Here is a 16178-nt window from a genome sequence, read left to right as displayed (position 1 = left end):
AAATGGCAAAACCAAGAGCAGGTGGCCTTCCATGAATAATATAACTAGTATTCAAACCAGTGTTTTTACTTATTTTAGCATCCAAAGAATAATAGTGTTCCAAGTCACATGATTACAATCTGGCGATATTTTAGGAGGATTATAAAAATGTCAAAAAAAAAAATACATGGAGATGCACTCTAAATTCAATGACAAGTTCAAACATCAGCTACTGCAGACTCCTTCATGCACTGGGACCAAAACTTAAGAGTTTTTAAAAAAAAAAGTGTTATCTACTATGCCTTTATTTCCGAAACATTAAATCGCCAACATAACACCCAAAGAGAAACATGATACCCAATAAGAATCACGAATTGAACGTGACTCAATTATAAAATGCCATAAATATTCTAATAAAATAACCCTCATTTATAGAAGTGGTCAAGTGCGTTACAGAAATCACAAGGGTGGTTGTCTTGTAAGTTCATGAAACTCAGACTCAAAATTACTAGAAATAAGTTCATCTGTTTTCAAACCTTTAGAACTGATCAGATGCACCACAGGAAGAATTGATTAAATCTTTTCAAGGGAAAATTTAAGTATCTACCAGGCTATGGAATTTACCTAATATTCATAGGACTCATTTTTTCTTTAGCTACTGTAAGTCATCTGCAAGTTTACATAAGCTTCCAATACACATTTGACATTGGAGTATGAGAGATCTTCCTAGTCTCCATGTAACTTGTAACCAGCTCCCCCTGCATTTGCTATCCATGTACATAAGTATTGTAATTATAGATTTTCCAAGTGGTAAAGCTAGCTATCTATTCAATTTTGATATTCCAAATCTGACTGGCTCTTTCCTATAGGAACTGGACCAGAGAAAGCTGGAGTTTTAATATTTCTTCGATCCTTTTCTGCCTCTTCATCCTCATCATATCGCTCATCGTCATTATCCTCCTCATCACTCTGATGTGGGCTTGAATGCAGTGACACTGAAGGGGATGGGGGCACAGATGCTGGCCTGGGATACTTGAACCCCTCAGTCTATTGTAGAAAAAGAAATTAATTCGTGAATTAATTTTGGTTTTAAAACACAATGTTTGGAATGCAGGTATTTCTTATAATTCTACCTTAATACAAATTTTAAACAGCATGCAACAATACAAAACAATTCAGTTTACCAATGGGGGAATGATTGGGTCCATTTGGAATTTTTCTGGGAAGGCTTTGCTCAGTGCAAGGTGGCGGGCATACATGTAGTACTAAATATGAAAAAAAAAACAGAATTAAAATTAACCCATATAAAGATACAGCAAAATGATGGAAACAAATACAAGAGTTGTACATGTTGACTTCACATCTTGATATGAGCTTTTTTTATAGAACTTACAGGAATATCAAATAATACTTTGAAAAAACCCATACTTACAATAAGTGTATTTGGGAATCAGCTGTATTTAGATTTTAAAGACGGTTTAAAACCATTTTGGGAGGCAAAAATAATTTTATTTCCTACTAAATAAAAGTTGGTTTTCTCTCTTCCCATCACATTAGCTTCTTGAATCAGGAATTAAACTATCAAAACTAATCTCCATTCTAAATTCTTGAAAGGACACAATAGCACTCCAACAATATTTTTCTCTCTTCCAAAAGGCATCACCAACATCAGTAATTTTCATGATCATGAACCAATGTCCTCTCATCTTCCTGCCTTTCATATCTGAAAGCTGGTTTCAGATAGTTTCCCCAAGCTGGTGGATCTTTAGAATCTTGTCCACCTCACTTAACATCTCTTTACAATTTAAAAAAAAAATCAAGCCATGTGCTGGAACTTTTGCCCCTCTGATATCAAGGATCCTTTACACTGCCTTCCTCTATACTGTCTCCAGGGCACGAATGGATGATCAGTACTCTAAGCAGTACTTCAAGCTGTGACTTGGGGGAGAAAAAAAATGTACCATGCAGCTTTAATGCAGTTTTCAGGAAGTGATCTCAAATGGAATTGCCCAGTCAGTGAAATGTTTAAGGCAACAAATGGAAACTTTTCACAAAAATCAAATGGTGTCTCAAATTGACCCACTCATTGTTTTTAGTAATCACTTAATAGCCACGATGAATGCACAGTGCTTGTCTGGAGATCTGAACTTATCAAAGAACACACAAAAAGATAGAAAAAAACTTTCAGAAATGACCACTGAAATTGATGTCAGACAATCCGAATCTAAGCAACTCTGACACAATTAAGCAACTGAATAAGTGTTCCCTCATTTAAAAAAAGCAGAAAACGTGTGTCTGGTCTTTGCTGGCAAACCTAAATCCTACCAGGTCTTCCCACAATATAAGAAATACAAGTGTGATGCAATTAACTGACTGACCCCAAAGAAGATTTGGAACAAATAGGTTACAGGAGAGAGTCAAGAGAATGTGGTGCTGGAAAAGCCCAACAGGTCAGGCAGCATCCGAGGAGCAGGAAAATTGACGTATCAGGCCCTTCATCAGGAATGAGGATTGTAGGCCGGGTTGATTGAGAGATGAATGGGTGGGGAAGGTAGCTGGAAATGTATTTGGTAGATGAAAATGGAGGAGAAATGTGTTAGGGTGGAGTGAATAGGTGGGAAGGAAGATGGATAGGTCAAGAGGGCAGTGCCAAGTTGGATGCTTGGGACCGGGATAAGGTGGAAGGAGGTTATGAGCCAGACCAATATCTAAAAAACAAAATCAACTCTATGTAAATAATTGAGAACTAAATGAACTCAATCTGATAAATAGACCTTCACTTCTATTCCATATCTTAGATGCGCATTTTGCAAAATACAATACTTGATTATATCATGAAATCATATCTGTGCAAACCTTTTATTTTGTAAATATTTTTATCTTAATGACAACAACAGTTATATACAATAAAAACTGTGTGCCACCACAGTTTAGCAACAGATAACATTTATTGGACCGATTAGTAATGATAACAAAAACCTTGGGAAGGGGAAAAAAATGCCCAAATCATATTTGCTTTGCTGCCACTGCATGTCATTTGGCCATACAAAGAGACACGTCAACCCACATGTCTTCAAATGCCAAGACCGATCCCATACATGGAAATCTTTTTTGCACTGATCAACTTGCAAAAGAAAGCCCTCTTTTGAAGATCTAAGCTGAAACCTGAATCTAATGTATTCTGTTTCATCTGTGAAATCAACTGTCTCACCACGAGACAATTACAATTTAAGGTGCACAATATTAGGGATGTGGAAATCCAATGAATATGCTCCACTTCCATCTAAACTCCCTTCCCTGCAACATAGACTGTCTTCAGTTGCCCTGTATTTCTGACTTTGTCTACTGTTAATTCATATTGATACCCTAGACACGGACTTGACTTTCTGAAGGAGGTCTCTTATACATGCAAATATGTTCAAAATTACGCACAAGGCTTCTGCTTTCTTTCAGTAACCTAGCTAGCACCTGCTCAGGTAAGGCTTGAGGCTGATCAGGCACATTTAATCCTTTCTGAAGCCATGTTGACTATTATTCTTATACAGGTAATCACCTTTTTGTTCTGGATAATAAATCCCATTCAGTTTGCTATGATGGAGGTCTGGTTAATGTGTCTGCAGTTGTTACCATGACTGTAATCCTTGAGCATGGGAATTACATCAGTTGCTTACAGTCAGTCAGAAACCACCTCACTGTTTGTCAACTCTCATACAACAATCAATAGTGCTTGACAAATCGCTGCTGTTGTCACAAAGGAGCTTATTTATTGTTTTTCAGTCACTTCAATGGATTTGCAATTTCTGCTTCACTGATCTCAAAAGGTCCAGAGTAGACCTAACGTTTCCACAAAGACAGGCCCTTGATCCTTCACGAATTGTCACATTAGTTGCATGTACTTACTCTAGCCAAGTATCTCCAGTCTAGAAGCTCAGAAAGCCTTTCAGTTCGGTTTCTCTGGATAATTCTCTGGCGACGTGACTGCTTACAGAACCCAAACATGAACTGAGTCAACTGATTGCAAGATTCGTCAGGTGATCGGAATCTACGGTCTACTATATAAATCCCTGGTTGCAAAAACAATACAAAAAAGGTGTAAGTGTTCTTGGTCAAATTATTATGTCGTGCCTAATGTAGCATTTCACTTCACTTACCATAGGCTGTTGGATCTGCCACATGCTCCTGCATAAAACAACCAAATCCAGATAGGTTGGTAGTCACGCTGGGAATTCCCATTACTGTGCACTCAGCTATAAAAGCAAACATCATAGTTACAAGGTTTACATATATGGTTTAATACTAGTCAGGTTTTACATTCCACTAATTACTTGCATAAATTTCAGTATTTATTTGCAAGATAAAAGATGTACAGGTATATCTGCTAAAGTATTGCCACATATACACTCTCTTCCTTTGTTGCCCTTCTGACTTCATATCTGCTCGTTTCACAACTCCATTACCCCATCACTCCAAATGAACGCAACTCTTTTTTTTAAAATGGAAAGGATAACGAGGGAAAGCAGACTGACACAAGCATATGTTGTCCTAAAGTTCAGTGACAGATTGTGTGCAAAACAGACTAGGTCCCACCACAAGTCAATATATTGGCTAGAATACAAGGAGTATTCATTGCTCCTTTTTGAATAATGCAATAGAAACATTAAATATTCACCTGAAATGACCAGAAGAGCTCTCAGTAAACTATGACAGTGTAGTAAACGCTCTGCAGTGGAGTGGATAGATTGGGAATTCAAGTTCCTGACTGACTATTGAAAACATGATCTTCTGATTGACATGACAATAGAATCAACTAAATATGACAGCACAATTTTTATAAAAAAAAGTGAAAATAAAGTCAATGCAGATTGACAAAATAACCTGGAAATTCAGAGTTATCTACCGCTTTTCGTGGTGAAGCTAAAACGTATTAAAATGGAGTTGGGTGCCTGGTGTGATGGAGCACAAGTGAATTATTAAAATAACTAGCCCTTTATTTTAATTTTGTTTCTTCAAGTGCATTTTAAATAGCTTGATTCTGCAATTACTAGAATATCCATATTCTCACATTCCACACAATTTAAATCATGAGTTGTGAAGATTTCTGAAGTGAGGAAAAAATAATGGAAGGAACGGGAAGATTGCTTTCCTTGTAGCATGATAAAATCATCGTTAAGAGCTGAACTAACCAATTAGGACTGTATCTGGGAAAATTGCATTTTTTAAAAAATCCTGACAAGATTTGAAAGGGATGTTTAAGAGGCTTTTAGATAAGCACATGAAATTGCAAGGAATGGAGGGATGTAGACCAAGGACAGACAGAAGGAGTTAGTTTAAATTGGTGTCATGTTCAGCACAATATCATGGGCTGCAGGGCCTGTTCCTGCACTGTACTGTTCTAGGTTCAATCACTGGAAGCACAGCATCAGGAAGTCTATGTGTCACTTATTAATCCATTGTCATATTTACTGGGGCCTTCGACACAGTGGTCCTGCCTCAGTTTTAAATCTTCAACGCAAAATGAGATAATATGGTGTAAACAGGACCTCCAAACATTTGAAAGAGGTAATTGATCAGGTCACCTAGCACTGCAGTACAAGCAGGCAAGAAAGCGGAACTCACTTTCACCAATAGTCCCTTCTTGTAGTGACAAAGCACTATAGCTCTCCAGAACAACAGTGCATCCACCACACCACATATCCAATGACTGAATTGCTGGGCAATGAACCCAGAGGTCATGAAAAAAAAAAATGTCAGTTTTGATTTCCTTTTTCCTCAACATGAAGTCTGCTTCTCCCCTAGTCAAGTAGCCATTTGAATCACTTTCTAGCTATACTACTCAGGCAAACAGTCTTTTCTAGCCTTTGAAAACGAAAACTCTAAAGTAGCTTACAAATATATTTAAAAAAAGGATACCAAGTGAAACGACACTTACCGGGAGTGTATCCCCAAGGTTCATAATAAGATGGGAAAACACCAAGATGACAACCTCGAACAAATTCTTCGTAATCCATTGGCAAAAGTGGGCTCGTGGATGACAGAAACTCAGGATGGAAAACAATCTAGGAAATTGTAATGTAAAAGATTTTAAAACACCACTGTGGTTCACGTGGTACTTGGGTTTTAAAAGATACATTTTTACTACAGCTTTAGAGTCACTAGGATGCGAATATTGTAACGTTCCACGAGTTAACTCTTGACCTGACTCCAGAAGGAAGCAGTGAAAGACCTTCCAGTTTCTCATCACTTGGGCCTGACCACTCCAGTGGGGTCTGGAGTGAGGGGCCATAGACAAAGGAGCAATTACAGGAGATTTTGAACAGAAAGCAGTAGATATTTCTATACACAAATCTGTAGAATTCATTTCAAGAATTGGCATTTTAAGCAAAAACTATATCAGACAAAGTGGCATTGGTACATAGTCATACAGCACTGAAATAGATCCAACCAGTCTATGCCAAACGTAATCCCACAAGTAAACTAGTCCCACCTGCTTGCCCCTGCCTCATATCCCTCCAAACCTTTCCTACTCCTGAACTTATCCAAACATCTTCCATATGCTGTAAACTGTACCCACATCCAGCATTTCCTCAACAAGTTCATTATACATGCAAACCACCCTATGGGAAAAAAAAGCCCCTTATATCTTATTTAAAGTCTCTCTCTCTCCTCTCACCTTAAAATATGCCTTGTAGTCTTGAAATTTCCCATCCTAAGTAAGAGACAATTACCATTAACTATCTATACCTGTCATTAAATTATAAACTTATACAAGGTTGCCTCTGAACCTCCTAGGATCCAGTGAAAAAGATCCCAACCTTCACTTATAACTTAAACCTTCTACATCCAGCAACAATCTCTTCCAAATCCTCTTCAGCTTAATAATACCCTTCCTTTAACTGAGTGACCAAAACTGGACAGTATTTCAGAAGAAGCCTCAATGTCCTATACAACCTCAATAGGATTTCCCACGGGAACAGAGTAGATAAATGTGATTAAGACTTGTGGTCACTTTGATGGCCAGCAAGCCAGTTCTCAAGGTAGACAGGAATGTAGATATGAAGTTACAGTCCAATCAGCTATGGCCTTCATGAATGGTGGAGTAGGCTTGTGTGGCTGAATTAAGAGAAAGTGAGGACTGCAGATGCTGGACATCAGCGTAGAGAGTGTGGTGCTGGAAAAGCACAAGGCAGGCAGCATCCAAGGAGCAGGAGAATCGACATTTCAAGCATAAGTCCTTCATCACCCGAAATAGTGATTCTCCTGCTCCTTGGATGCTGCCTGACCTGCTGTTTTTCCAGCACCACACTCTCGACACTGATCTCCAGCATCTGCAGTCCTCACTTTCTCTTAATTCAGCCACACAAGCCTGCTCCACCATTCATTAAGGCCATAGCTGATTGGACTGTAACTTCATATCTACATTCCTGTCTACCTTGAGAACTGGCTTGCTTAACAAAAATTTATTCGCATCTGCCTTCCAGTTCGACCACTTTCTCCAGGAGCGAGTGGGGGTGGGCGAGGGTAAGAATGTTCTAAAGACTTATAGCCTCTGAAAATTTTCTTGCCTAATTGGTTCAAAGTGAGCGGACACTGTTTAAAAGAGTTTCCTGTGATGAGAAAACATTCTCTCCACATTTCACCCTGTCCGGACTCCCCAACCAAGTCACCTCTTACTATTTTAAACTCTAGCAGGTATTAGCCTAGTCTGACCAACCTATCCTCATGAGGCAATCCACTCATTGCAGGTATTCATTTGGTAAATCTTCTCTGAAAGTTTTCCAACCTACGCATGTCTGTCCTTAAATTAACGGAGACCAAACTGTGCACAATACTCCAGAGGTTGCTTCAACTATTTTAAAATTGGTTTGTGTGTTGGTGTTATTGGCTCACCCAGTACTTATTGCTGTTTCCCAATTGCCCAAAAGGAATTTAACACAGTCAATCACTTTGCTGGGTCCATATTCATACGTAGGCCACACCAGGTAAAGGTGATAGATTTCCTTCCTTAAAGTGCATTTGAGAGTCAGATGGGTTTTACAATCAACAGTGTTGACATGGTCATCATTAAGCCAAATTGTTATTGAATCAAATTTCACCAACTGTTATTTTAGATTAGATTACTTACATTTTTTTTTAGATTAGATTACTTACAGTGTGGAAACAGGCCCTTCGGCCCAACAAGTCCACACCGACCCGCCGAAGCGCAACCCACCCATTCCCCTACATTTACCCCTTTACCTAACACTACGGTCAATTTAGCATGGCCAATTCACCTGACCTGCACATCTTTGTGACTGTGGGAGGAAACCGGAGCACCCGGAGGAAACCCACGCAGACACTGGGAGAACGTGCAAACTCCACACAGACAGTCGCCTGAGTCGGGAATTGAACCCAGGTCTCTGGCGCTGTGAGGCAGCAGTGCTAACCACTGTGCCACCGTGCCACCGTGTGTTATGATGGGTTTCAAACTCATATGCCCAGAACATTAACCCAGGGTTCTGGATTACTACTACAGGGTGAAATTACCTCTTTGCCACCTCCTCTGCTGTGGTCTCTATACAGGTTCCCTGTATAATGAAGCATATGCAATGAATAAGATTCTATCAAACAGTTCGTGAGACTTTCCAATATCCCACTGTATGTTCAAGCAAGCAGCAAAAACCTCAGCTCAATAGAGTACGGTTCTGTAGTGTACTTGCTTCACTTTGAGAACTTGCAAGTGAGGTGTTTTGATACAAGGAGAGTAGAGATACTATTCTGGCTTGCTAGAACAGGAGTGGTCTGAGAAGGGGGATTGAGAGCCACTAACTCCAGAGAGCTGACAGCTAGCATGGGGAGAGGGGTGGAAATGGGAGCTTACTTTGGTTAGTGAGATTTTAAAGCTTCTCTTTTCTCTAAACAAATATCAAGACATTGTATTCTATTCTAAATTCGTACTTAACTAGTTAAATAACCAGAAATAACCAAAAGTAAGATTTAATACATTAGACGGACATATGGTGGAGCAGCTTGTATACCCAGACATCAGAATGGCAAGACCATCTCTCGCCTGTGGACATCTCCATCCTGAATTGTAACAGGGAGGGATTTTTCAACATAATATAAATTACACCCCAGGGCAAAAAGCACAAGCTGAGGAAATGAAATGCTTGCCTGTAGTTAGGCTACATTTAAGAGAGATCAAGACTGTCCTGCAAACACTGGCCCTAGCCAACAAGTACAGTATACTCAGTATGTGTCAGGAGAAGGAGGAAGGTTGCAGGAAGGACAGTCACACAGACTATGATACCAGGGAGAGAAGAGCAAAACCGAAATGGTTATTGATAGGGGAGTCTATAATTAGGAGGAAGACAGATAGCCTCTGTTGTAGCCAAGGCTAAGAATCCTGAAGGGAGTGTTGCCTCTCCAGTGTCAGGGTAAGAGATTTCTTGTGACAGCAAAGTGGAATTTGGAAAGGAAGGAGGTAATGATAACAAAACAAAAAAAAAAGTGTTAAAAATTAAAGGCAAAAAGGATCTATTAAATGAAGTGTTCAAGAAACAGAAAACAAATTAGCAAAGATATTTTATAGGCACATCAATGTAAGGCATGGCAGTGGTGGTGAGAATAGGACCATTAAAGGGAGAAACAGGATGATAATCACAGGAAACAAAGGCAGAAATATTCAATAAATTATTTCATTTCAAGCGTTTATAAGGAAGGGAGGAGAGGTCAACATGATGTTGAATGATGAGATTAGCAATTAGATAAATGTCTTAGCATTAAAAAAAAGAGGATGTATTGAATAAACTCAGTGGATAAAGCCCTAGGTTGATGATCACATCCATATATTTTAAAGTGATTGAGGGAAGAGATAGAGGCATTACTATTTGTATGTTTGCAAATGAATTATTGTAAGGTGTAGAGATATAAATTCTACATTTAAGAAGAGATAACAGATCATGCTGGGGAAAAATAATGGTACTTTACTAGGGAGAACAGTAGAATATCTAGAAATTAAAAATAAAATAATGACATCAACTTGGTTGAAGGTCCTTGACTTGAGAAGGTAACAGAGTATACATAATATTAACATAAGATGTGTTTTTTTTCTGGATTTTCAAATAGCCTTCATAAGAACCCAAAAAGTAAGCTCAGAGAACATGGAGTAAGACGACAAGAGGAAAATGCATTGTTCGCCAAAAAAGCTGCAGATGCTGAAAGTCAGATAACAATGGCTGGAAAAACTCAGCAGATCTGGCACCAGCTGTGGAGAGAAAGCAGAATTAACATTTCGGGTCCAGCGAGCCTCCTTCAGAAAACCTGATGAAGGGCTTTTGCCTGAAATGTCGATTTTCCTGCTCCTCGGATATTGCCTGACCTGCTGTGCTTTTCCAGCACTACTCTAACTTTGACTCTAAGCTCCATTATCCTCAACACCCACTTTTGCCTTCTGAAGAATGGTCACTGAACCCATAATGTTAACTTTGTTTTTCTCTCTCTCTCCACATAGATGATGCTGGACCTGCTGAGTTTTTCCTGCAATTTTAAAATCCGACTTCCAGCATCTGCAATTTTTTTTTTTAAACCCTAAGAGGGTCATTGTTCTTCTCTTTATATATGCACTGATCCATATAAATGAATTTAAATTATGAACAGCCAGTTTTTTCCGTTGTGTAAATTGCAGTCACATGAAATTTAAACTTTTCAGAAATATTACAGCTAATTTCATGAAGCTCAGTGGACACACAATATGAAGCTATAACTTTCTATTCCCGAATGCAACAATTTAATCGAAATGAAAAGACTACAAAATATTTAATTGCTCCTCTCCTGGAGAGCTATGGCTGGATGAGTGAGAAGCCATCTGTGCCCATTATAATAATTCAGTTCACCTTCATTAAAATAATTACTGGTCTCTACAATATTATTATTCCACCTCATTAAAGATACCAATCAACTTAGTTTGATTTCAACTTCAGGTTTTCCAAATGTATCATTTCCCTTCACTAGGCACTTCACAGACTGAGTTTTATACCATTAGACATATTGATCCAAAAATTGATCCATATCAAAAACTAGAGGGCATAGGTTTTAAGGGGGGGTGGAATTTTAAGAGGAGACCTGAAGGATGTTTTCCAGAGGGTGGTATGTATATGGAGTGAGTTGCCAGAGGAAGTGGTAAGTACAATTACAACATTGAAAAAGACATTTGGAAAAGGTTTAGAGTGATGTGGGCCTAATGCAAGCAAATGGGACTAGTTTAGGATATTTAGTCAGTATTTTTGTGCTGTATGACTCTGAGCTAGTCTCCTACTTCTGAAATGTAGTTAAACGTTAATGCATGGTGAAATAGCCGTGTGTGTGCAGCAAGGTCGCATCATCAGCAATGTGATAGTGACAGAAACAAAAACAAAGTGCTGGGAAAACTGGCAGTATGTGTCAGAACTGATGAAGGGTCATTGGACTCAAAACATTAACTCCAGAGTGAAGGTTCCAGATCTGCCAGATCTGCTGAGTTTTTTCAGCACTTTCGGTCTTTGTTTCAGATTTCCAGAATCCACAGCTTTGCCTTATTTTAGTTATTAACATAGTAATGATGATGTGTGAGGAATAAATATTTGCCAAATGAGGGAATTTTTAAACAAAATTCAGATCACATACAATCCTATGCCCACTCAAGTGGGCAAGTAAATTACTTTAACATTTCATGTGAAAGACAAGACATCCTGACAGTGCAGTGATCTCTCAGCATTCCACTAGAGTGTTAGATTAGAGTTTTAAGATGGAATGGAATCCCTACAGTGTGGAAGCTGGCCATCAAGTCCACACCAACCCTCCAAAAAGCATCACACCCAGACCACTACCCTACCCTGTCCCTGTAACCTTGCATTTCCCATGGCTAATGCACCTAGCCTGCACATTTCAGCACGGCCAATCCACCTAACCTGCATATCTTTGGACTATAGTTGGAAACTGGAGCAGCCAGAGGAAACCCACGCAGACACAAGGAGAATATGCAAACTCCACACAGACATTATCCCAAGGAAAGCCTCAAACTGGTTCCCTGGTGCTGTAAAGCAGCAGTGTTACACACGCTACATTATTTTTGTGCTCAGATATCTGGACTGAGTCCTAAACCACAATGTTCTACCAACTAGTGCACAGCTGACATACCAGGGACAGGGATAAAATATAGACAGCATATAGAATACATTATTAAAAGTTGCTTGATCTAGGAAGTGGAAAACAAAAAACTATCAAATGAATAGCAAGTGCAGCCAAGATAAAAGATGATTTTGAATATTCACCAATCAGAACTTCCCACCATTACTGCCACTTAGATGAAAGAATGAAGGTGAGCTTCAACTGAGAACAGGCAACAGGTACTGATTAGTGTAGGATACAATCTTAAAAACATTGCTAAAAAGTAGAGAATTAGGATTCAAGAAATAGAATTGGGGATGGGGTCAAAACTACAAAATTACACAGTGAAAAGGTGGTGCTAATTGACTATGCTGTCATTGGCAAAGAGATGCAGCAGGAATAGTTAACTGTCAATCTTCATTCTCAGACCATGCTGGTGAACTCTGACCAAGGTGTTGCCACCAGAATACAGAGATCAGTAGTCTTCATGACTACCTTTCCTGCAATGAGAAATAAAAAGGTGCAGGCTATGCATAAGTTAGCTTTACTTACATAAAACAGTCCTGTGTATCAATATTGCACTCAAAAAGCATCACCCTACAAAAGCTGACAGAATCTTAAGTGGTCTCTGGTGCAATTCGTACAGCACTGGACATTAATTATACTGATCAAATTTTAATGATACTACTTCTGCAATTCTTCCAGATCATTTAATAAGTGAGGTCTAATCGCAGAACAAATCGAATGTCAGACTGTGCTAAAAATTACACCGCATATCAATAAGGTTACTAGCCAGGCAGATGCATGTGAAAGAAGTTAAAGAACCCAGTTTTAATGTAGGTAAAAAGAACTCTCGCATATATTGCATCTTTATCATTGAAAGGAAAAGTCATGATGATTGCCAATCTCTGCAGTAGATGTAGGGGGACACCCTTACCACAGTCTGCCTGTTTGGTCTGAAAATTGATCGACAGGTAACTGCTCCTGCTGCATCACCATATCATGGATGTTCTTCAATCAGCACCCACTTTCATTCTGAGAAATTTGGTTTCCTTTGCTCTAGTCTATTCCTCACATCCTAGTCTGTGCAAAGGGTAAACAGCTTCAATTTCTCTTCTTTTAGGGATATTCAAGTCCTGTACAAAAATGCAATTCCTTATGGAACAAAATCTGGTGATTCACAATTCCCATAGAATCATCGAGTCCCTAAAGTTTGGAAGCAGGCCATTCAACCCATCAAGTCCACACTGACCTTCTGAAGAGCATCCTAGTCAGAACCATCCCTTAGCTTATCCCTGCATTCCCTATGGCCAATCCATCTAACCTGCACACCTTTGGACTCAGTGAAACTGGAGCACCCAGAGGAAACCCACACAGAACGTGCAAATTTCACACACAGTCACCGGAGGCAGGAATCAAACCCAGGTCCCTGGCACTGAGAGGCAGCAGTGAGAACCACTGAGCCACCATGCTGCCCCATTACCTGAGCAAGTCCCTGGTAGACTGCCTCCTTATTTCATACCACTGAGGTCACCACATACTTAGACTGACCACCAAGGATTAACAGCAAACATGCCATGGACACAAAATCCACGTTTAGAGGGGCCCCCCGACGACAAACAATTGGTGGAGAGTAGGGTGAATGAAGACATCAATCTCCTCACTGTTCCACTTCAAAACAAAAGACTTAGGACAGCTTAAATCAAGATTTAAAACCATTAAAACATTTTCATAACATAACCAACCCATGTTCAAGAGCCACCCAACTTGAGAGAGTTACCAGAAATACCTGGACTCCTTCACCTCTCAAGTCTAACAAGAAGACAATAAGTCAGCAAGGACAGGTTACAAAATGGGTCCAGCAGCAACCTACATCCCCATAATTACATTTAAACAGAAATGGGCACAAAACAAAATGTCAATGTAAATTGCTGACTAGCAAATTCTGACCATGTTTTTGTCCCACCCGATACCTCTACATCACTGACCATTGGAAAGGCATTCCAAAATTCGAGAGGGCATTTGATTACATGGGCATTTTTTTTTAGTTCTATGCTTTGTGATGCACTTAAATCCACAAATTATATGACAATGGAGGCTTTTACATAGATTTACCACAGTGGTGGGCAAGAGCTAAGTGACAGCTGTAGAAACCCAAGTGACCCATATTAGAGCATCATGTTAGTTACTGGTTTTATTTGCAAAGTTTTTGAATTTACATTAGCGATCGACCCCACCGCATGAACCATAGCCTTAGCCATAGCCAATAGCAGTGGATAAGTTGTTTCAAATAAAGATAACAGGAAACAATACCACAAAAGCAAGGCACCTAATTGCCAAGGCTGGGTCTGTAGTCAATGCATTCTCACCTGTGAACAGAAGGTAAAGTGCATACCTTGACCCGGTCTGCCCGATTGTTGAACAGTCCAATTCGTCTGATCATGTTGAGGATGGGGTCATTACTGTCATCAATCATGTTGTGCGTGGTTACTGGAGGCAGTGTTTGGCGCTGAAGTCCATTAGAACAAAGCTGTAGTCAGTGACTGGAGCAAACATACGCTAAACAATGGCTCAATACTACATATAGAGGGGTCTTGTAGCACTCTGGTAATGTCCCTACATATAGGCCAGAAGATCTGAGGTTCAAGTCTCATCAAGCATCACTACATGCCCAAAACATAGTGATAAGATAATTTAAATGCAGCTTTAGGACAATCACATCTCAAAAGATTGGCTTGTGTGATGGCACGAAGAAAATCAGAACATAAGTTATAAGGCATTAATTCCAATTAGTATCAAACATTTTCTAAGCAGCATTACTGCTGGTTTGTATTGAAAACAGATTCAGATATTTGAAGTAAATGTAAGAAGTGATGCAGAACAATCTATGCATTTCATTTCTCCCCTTTTGGAAAATATTCTGTCAGGTCAACTGTCTTCTATTTTACTTTAGAGACATGGATTAACGAGGTGGGCAGATAGGAACTTTCATAATTTAACCAAATGGCAGAACTGGTTTAAGGGGCTGAAAGGTCAAAATTCATCTTTATGCAATACACTTCCCAGGTTGAATACCATTTTTGAGATTTACAGCTAATTAGCGTTTTCTATGTGAAAAGGAAGAAATGTTGGAGTTACAACTTTGAAATATTAAAAAGCAATAAATGCTAACTCAAAATTGCTAAATCTAAAATTATAGTCAAACACCACCCATATTGTACTTCCTATGCATAGAGAATTTTCCCACAATAGTCTCAAAACAAATTTGAGAAAGACATTTCACTTGAAATCACTAAATTATAAAAACATTTATAAAAGAGCTTTCATGAGCCAATAATGTTCCAAATGCTTGAGCTAATGAATTACTTTACAGTGACATACTGGGTGAAAAGATTATTCCATTCCAGAGTCTACCTGAGTTGCATAGATTGCTCTTTTCATTATGGTCAAGTCATCACGATCAAAGAACTTGTTCATATCCGGGGTCTCTCCTCTGTAAATATACAGAATAATTCACAAGTATATTGAATTAAGACAAATGGAATAGATGGAAACATTTTTTGGGTAGTTGATGCAATTTAGTAGCAAGTTACCCAATTCACCCAAATTTAATCGCACAGAAGGAGGCCAACTGACCCACTGGGTTCACGCATTGAGCTTAAATTGCTGGTTTTTCTTTGCAAAATAAAAAAGCACATTTGGTCTGCCTTTTCTCCCATTCTCATTTCCATGGGTTTGGCCATGGACTTCCATTAGACTGGTCCACACATACAAGAAAATACTGCAGTGGTTTGCCACTATATTCTGTAGGACAGCTGGCCAGAAAACTCTTGCACTCTTATCATCTACCATAAGGAGTATTGGAAGGACTAGCAGGGTGAAAAAAAAAAAAATCAATCTCATGGCCACATTTACAAATGCACCTCCCATTGCCAACAAGTCCTGGCATGGGATTTAAACCAAGGCGTACTGATTAGATTAGATTAGAATACTTACAGTGTGGAAACAGGCCCTTCGGCCCAACAAGTCCACACCGACCCGCCGAAGCGTATACCACCCAGACCCATACATTTACC

The 16178-nt window shown here is 39.2% G+C and overlaps 1 protein-coding gene across 1 annotated transcript in view; it reads right to left on the bottom strand.

The window, feature by feature from the left end:
* Nucleotides 1–258: 258 nt before the first annotated feature.
* gys2 (glycogen synthase 2) overlaps nucleotides 259–16178 on the bottom strand; it is a 46365-nt gene continuing 30445 nt past the window's right edge. The window contains exons 10-16 of the mRNA XM_043713433.1: nucleotides 15517–15595; nucleotides 14498–14611; nucleotides 5909–6035; nucleotides 4131–4226; nucleotides 3880–4043; nucleotides 1164–1244; nucleotides 259–1026 (exon numbers count right to left, since the gene is read on the bottom strand). Of these exons, the coding sequence (XP_043569368.1) occupies nucleotides 808–1026; nucleotides 1164–1244; nucleotides 3880–4043; nucleotides 4131–4226; nucleotides 5909–6035; nucleotides 14498–14611; nucleotides 15517–15595 (880 nt within the window). The 3' untranslated portion in view covers nucleotides 259–807. The remainder of the gene's footprint in view (nucleotides 1027–1163; nucleotides 1245–3879; nucleotides 4044–4130; nucleotides 4227–5908; nucleotides 6036–14497; nucleotides 14612–15516; nucleotides 15596–16178) is intronic.

The sequence above is a fragment of the Chiloscyllium plagiosum genome, chromosome 23 (assembly GCF_004010195.1).
Source record: "Chiloscyllium plagiosum isolate BGI_BamShark_2017 chromosome 23, ASM401019v2, whole genome shotgun sequence".
Lineage (NCBI taxonomy): Eukaryota > Metazoa > Chordata > Chondrichthyes > Orectolobiformes > Hemiscylliidae > Chiloscyllium > Chiloscyllium plagiosum.
Note: the sequence above shows the minus strand (reverse complement) of the source record. Positions and strands in the feature narration are given on the sequence as shown.